The sequence below is a fragment of the Aplysia californica genome, unplaced genomic scaffold (assembly GCF_000002075.1).
Source record: "Aplysia californica isolate F4 #8 unplaced genomic scaffold, AplCal3.0 scaffold00750, whole genome shotgun sequence".
NCBI classification, from domain to species: Eukaryota; Metazoa; Mollusca; class Gastropoda; order Aplysiida; family Aplysiidae; genus Aplysia; species Aplysia californica.
The window spans coordinates 275,790-281,762 of NW_004798020.1; the positions used below are offsets into that span (position 1 = coordinate 275,790).

The 5,973-nt window shown below is 42.8% G+C and overlaps 1 protein-coding gene across 1 annotated transcript; it reads left to right on the forward strand.

Annotated features, from left to right (window-relative positions):
- The first annotated feature begins 1,636 nt into the window (after positions 1 to 1,636).
- On the forward strand, positions 1,637 to 5,053 carry LOC101863699 (acetylcholine receptor subunit beta-type lev-1). The gene is made up of 3 exons (XM_013088478.1): positions 1,637 to 2,515; positions 4,359 to 4,516; positions 4,802 to 5,053. The coding sequence occupies exons 1-3, from the start codon at positions 2,377 to 2,379 to the stop codon at positions 5,051 to 5,053; spliced, it is 549 nt and encodes a 182-aa protein (XP_012943932.1). The 5' UTR covers positions 1,637 to 2,376.
- Positions 5,054 to 5,973: the final 920 nt, after the last annotated feature.

Genomic DNA, 5,973 nt, shown 5'->3' on the forward strand with positions numbered 1-5,973 from the left:
TAGCTTAGAGAGCTTGCTGCTGAGCGGGAATCTGCACTATACATGTACAATCAATGCTATCTATTATCATAAATATCATCTATATCCTCAGAATAGAGAAAATTACTGTCATCGCCGATGAGGTCAAACCACCGATCCGTATACAACATGACGGGTTGGTCGTGTGGTACATACCGAGCGTGCTCAAAGTGTACTGCGAGACTCGGATACTCAGCTTCCCCTTTGACTCTCAAACATGCGTCATCAAAATCTATGCATGGGGATACACTGCTAAAGTGAGTACACATAGATCTATAAATATTAACGGATATTTCAGTGCGGTCTTTTGTTTTTTGGTTAGATGCATGCGGGGTCTTTTTTCGATTTTGTTTTGTTTTGTTTATCTATCTTGTAGCCAGTTTTATCATTATTATTTACTATTGTATTGTTAATTTTCTGTTTACAGCGTGGGCTTATACTGTATTACATCATGTGCACGTGTTTCCCTACCCATGAAATGAAATGCCATCCCAGTTTACGGTACCCTACTCAATTTGTCCCACAGGAAATCTATATGTATCCAAGACAAGATTATTCCAGTTCTGATAGTGAGTCCGTGACTAGCGTGTACAGCCCCAATGGCGAGTGGGTCTACGAGGGGTCAAGCCTACAGTCGGAGAAGGTTCAGTCTGGTGGCGACAGTATTCAGAGAGTGAGAACCAGGCAAGGACAGTCACAATAAAATATAATGATTAATACGGAAATAATACAATTTCAACATCTATATTTCCCAACTTGGTTGGATAATTGTACGTAACAGCTTGCACTAAAATATTTGTCCCATCTTTTTAGACGACAAACATCCCTTGTTCTCTCAAATAAAAACATCAGTCAGATGTAGAATACCTAGGCTTCTGATCAGTAACAAAGAAAGATACAGAAAGTCATTTTTTTCCATCATCCATCGAAATTCTACCATCTTAACCATCTTGTTATAAGTATTCATATGGCCTTAGAGCATGCGTCAGAATAACTTGAGTATCTAGCTTAAGATTATTATAGTTTATATTGCTGTTCATTTATATTATGCATGTGACTGTAAGCCTGCGTGTGTGTGTGCATGTTTGTTTGTGTGTGTGTATGTGTGTGTATGTGTGTGTGTATGTGTGTGTGTGTGTGTGTGTGTGTGTGTGTGTGTGTGTGTGTGCGTGCGTGTGTGTGTGCGTGGTGAAACACGAAACCAATGTGCCAAGATCTGGACAATAAAGATGCATCTTATAATAAATGTGCCATGACGTGTTGGAATCAGACGCTCCCAAGATATTGGGCATGTGGAGTTATTGGTATAACCTAAAAGATTATTCATTTGCCTTGCTTTCAATGACAAAAAATACCCACCTATCTTGAATAGAAGTTGATATGTTAGCGATTGAAGGAGGTGGAGTCGTCTGATTTCAGTGATAAAATTAGCGAGAAAATGGACGCCAAAATTTAGTAAGTTCGATAGCTTGAGAGTCCTTGAAAACTGAAATATTACATACATTATTTTGTGTCTTTGATCAACATATTTCAGTCAAATTCACATGGAAATGTGTTTTGGTGTAGTCTTAAAGGTGTTGAGTCAAAAAACAAAAAAATGATTAAAATTGCCAACATGGCGGGAAAATGCCTGTTTCTTTTATTTTATTATTTTGACGAGCGCCTGATTTCACCACGATGGATCACCAAATTGTTCGTGCGGCTCGTCACTTAGTCTAGCCTAGACTGAACTTCCGCTTAATTTGGTTGTTTTTGTTTTTGTTTTTGATAGTGTTTTGTTTTTGTTAGTGTCATCAGATTTTCAGATTTTAAAATATTATCATTCGGTTTCCAAGCCTTCAGGTCAAAATCAAAACACTGGGAGTTCGCTTCATCAGTAGGCTCTAGATCTATGTGGTACTACGATTATTAACTAATTTTCGAAGAAGTGAACGGATGCCGTGGTCTTCTCTTTTTTTTTGGGGGGGGGGGTCTTTTTATTCCCCCTTCTTCCACCCTTCCAGTTTAAGGTTCGGGAGGAAATAGGTGTAGCTGAACCTCATCGACTTGTTACTTCTAGACCTTTTTTGTCCGTGGCCTATACCCTGGTGCAGGGTGAGAAAGGCAATGATGAGGCCTATTATTGTTTATTTAGTTTTGGAAGAAATGGACGAATCAAGTGGTCTCTCTCTCTCTCTCTCTCTCTCTCTCTCTCTCTCTCTCTCTCTCTCTCTCTCTCTCTCTCTCTCTCTCCCTCCCTTTCCCCCCTTTTAAATTGCTTTTCCCTCCCTTTTCCACTCTTCCAGTTTAAGGTTCCGGCGGAAGTGGGTGTTCCTGTCCTTGACCCTGATCGTGCCAGCTGTGTTGTGCTCTCTGCTGATGAGCGCTGTGTTCGTCCTGCCCTTTGAATGCGGGGAGAAGATGAGCTACTCTCTCACCGTGCTGCTCACCTTCATCGTTCTCCTCACACTGGTCGCTGACAGTCTGCCGCCCATCTCCACCGAGATCTCTGTGCTGCGTGAGTTTTCTTGTTGATTACAGAAGGAGGAGAAAGAGAAGGATGATGATGATGATGATGATGATGATGATGATGATGATGATGATGATGATGATGGGTAAAAGTGCAGTCTCGCTTTAGCCGAGTGCGCGAGCAATCTTTTCCCCTTTGCCCTTCATTTGGCTCCAAAATAGAGTAAAAGCGTCTGCTCCCTGGTGTAGTGTACACACCTGCCCGACAAGACGCAAAGTTGAACCATTTCTGAGTGAGGCCCAAATGGGATTTAGAAAGGGAAGAGGATGCACCGACGCAATATTTGCCCTACGACAAATGTGCAAAAGGGTAAAAGAACCCAACAGGGAACTAAATATAGTATTTATCGACCAGGAGAAAGCGTTCCACAGAGTGAACAGAAACAAGCTGTGAAAAGAAAAAACTCGAAAACTACACTGTAAGGGGCCAACTTCTAGATAACATACGTGCCATTTATGAGAACAGCGTAAGTACAGTAAGAACGTCAGAGGGACTCACAGAATGGTTCGAGATAACATCCGGAGTAAGACAAAGTTGTGTCCTATCACCACTACTATTTATCATATATATGGATAGAATTAAAAAAGAGGCCAACACAGAACCAGACACCCTGAATGAATTACTCTTCGCTGATGACCAAAGCCTGGCACACAAAGATGAACGAAGTCTCCAACACTGCACCACCAGATTAAACGAAGAATGTAACAACTGCGACATGAAGATCAACATCAACAAAATAGAGGCAATGAAAGTAAGCAGAAAGCCAGAACCACCCAGGATGCACATCAACAACAACAGTCTCAGACAGGTCCAAGAATTTAAGTACCTCGGGAGTATATTCACAGAATACGGGCGACTGAACTGAGAAATTGAAACCTGTGTACAAAAGGCAAATAATGTTAGTTACCAGCTTACTCCACTACTGAAACATCCTAACATCCCCTTGACAACAAAACTCAAAATGATCAACACCATATTCATCCCAACACTCACTTATCAATGCCAAACAGGAACCACGAACAAGACATTAGAGCAAAGAATTACAACATGTGAAATGTGATGCCTTAGAAAAGCAGTAAACAAGACCAGGCGAGACAAAATTAGAAACTTAGTAATCCGAGAAATGGTGGGCACAAATGATGTCATGCATCACATCCAACACCAAAGAATCAAATGGTTCCGACATCTCCTACGATTACCAACACACCATCCAGCACAACTTGCCTACATCCAAAAATTCGATGACAACAAGGCTAGAGGGCAACCGAAAAAGACCTGGATAGATGGAGTCAGGGAAAAAATTAACAACCCACGGCATCCCCCGGACCCTAGACGGTCATATAATCAGGCCACCTGCGCGCTACTGACCTAGATTCCTTGTGGGCTTACACACCCGTGTAGTAAGCCCACAACCTTGTAGATCATTAGTAGTGATAAGCCTACGCAGGGTGCGGCGGTCAGTTTGAATTGTTGTTTTCTCATGCTTTGACACTGGATTATTTCTGCCTAATGCAGTTTGCTTTTCAAGTCATCTGGATTATGTGAATATTTTCTACATCATTGTGTGTGTTGAGGAACAGAAGTGGTGACTAATTAATTAATTAATTAAGATTGACCAGGCTGGCGACAGGGAGACGCCTCTTTCTTCCCGCGACACCCAAACGGGTATAAGCGGCGGGTAAAAGTAAAAGGTTTTGTTTTTTATTTCTTTGAGTTTATGTCGAGAGCTGTCTTGCTGCTGTTCTCATTTACTACTTTAGGAATTTTAGATGAGATCCACGAACATGGGACAGCACTGATTGATTGTTTTCCCGCTATGTGTGTATTCCAGAGATCTACTTGACCGGCGTGATGTGCATGGGCACGGTGGCCACCCTCCTCACGGCCTGGACGGTCACGATGTACAGCCGACCAGAGGACGACCCCGTGCCGCGATGGGTCATCTCTACGTGTGACAAGATCTTCAGACCCTTCGCCTGCAAGACCAATGCCTCCTCCTCCTCCTCCTCCTCCTCCTCCTCCTCCTCCTCCTCCTCCTCCTCCTCCTCCTCCTCCCCCTCCCCCTCCCCCTCCTCCTCCTCCTCCTCAGCTCCTCGTAACAAACTTACATCAAGCAACTCCGGAATCACGAAACATTTCAACGGTCAGTTCGATTCTCGAAACACGAACAACACATATTCTAACCTCCACAACTCTGTTGATTGTGGGAGACATTCTCCTTCAGACGGTTCCGCGACTTCCAATGGTTCCAGTGGGCGTGGCGCGTCTCGTCAGTATATTAATAACGCTGATCGCCGGGACAGAAAGTATAATGATTTGTCGGAGGACGCTGTGCATTTCACGGAGACTGGTGTCACTAGCGGTCATCTCGGAGAGAGACCAGGGCGCGAGGGAGGCGGGGTCATGACCACCACTACGTGGAAGGACGTGGCTCACCTGGTGGACGCCGTGTGTCTCAGGGTCATCAGTCTGACCATCCTGGTGGGAACGTGTTCCCTCATCCTCTTCTACAGCATCTCCTACTAAAAATACAAATCAACAGAAGAAGACGCAAAACAGGAAGGTGATCGACAAATCCAAATGTATGAGGAGTATCCTAAGATTTAAGAGGCAGGATAGAATAACAAATGAAGAGCTATGGGAAAGGACAGGACAAAAGGATATAGTCAATATAGAAGTTGAAATAGGATGACACACCTTCAGAAAGCCCAGCAGAAACATCATAAGACAATCACTGCAATGGAACCCACAGGGAGCACGAGAGAGATGAAGCTCACTTGGAACGAGCTAGGAAGGAAGGCCCAGGATAGAGATTAATGGAAGGAGCTTGTATGTGGCATATACAGTGCCAGGGGTGAAAGGCATTGGTAATTCGTATTATGTTTGTGAGGCATTATTGAATAAGCTCCATTTGTGAGTTATGCAATATATTTCATGCATTAGAAATTGTGGATACATTCCACATATTAAAATGAGTTAATGTATGCTCAAACTCACTTTTGAATGTGCACATCTGTGAATACACTAGAGTCTATTACATTTGTACACTTGTGAATAGTATTATAAATTTTTTATTTAAAATAAAAATTATTATATTTTTTTATCATTGGTATGGAGTATGTGTGTGTGTGTGTGTGTGTGTGTGTGTGTGTGTGTGTGTGTGTGTGTGTGTGTGTGTGTATGTATGTGTGTGTGTGTGTGTGTGTGTGTGTGTGTGTGTGTGTGTGTTTGCGCGCATCTGCGTGTGTGTGTATGTGTGTGTGTGTGTGTGTGTGTGTGTGTGTGTGTGTGTGTATGAGTGTGTGTGTGTGCGCGTGTGCGTATGTGTGTGTGTGAGTGGTAATATACTATACATAAATTGCGTAACCAGAAGATGGAAAAGTAAAAAGAAAATTACATTCATCCAATAAAGCAAGAGAAAGACCAAGAAGAAGATGGAATATCAA

Coding starts and splice junctions, on each gene's coding strand:
- LOC101863699 (XM_013088478.1), top strand. CDS start 2,377: ATGAGCGCTGTGTTCGTCCTGCCCTTTGAATGCGGGGAGAAGATGAGC. Junction 2,516..4,358: donor CACCGAGATCTCTGTGCTGC/GTGAGTTTTCTT, acceptor TGTGTATTCCAG/AGATCTACTTGACCGGCGTG. Junction 4,517..4,801: donor CCTTCGCCTGCAAGACCAAT/GCCTCCTCCTCC, acceptor GCGTCTCGTCAG/TATATTAATAACGCTGATCG.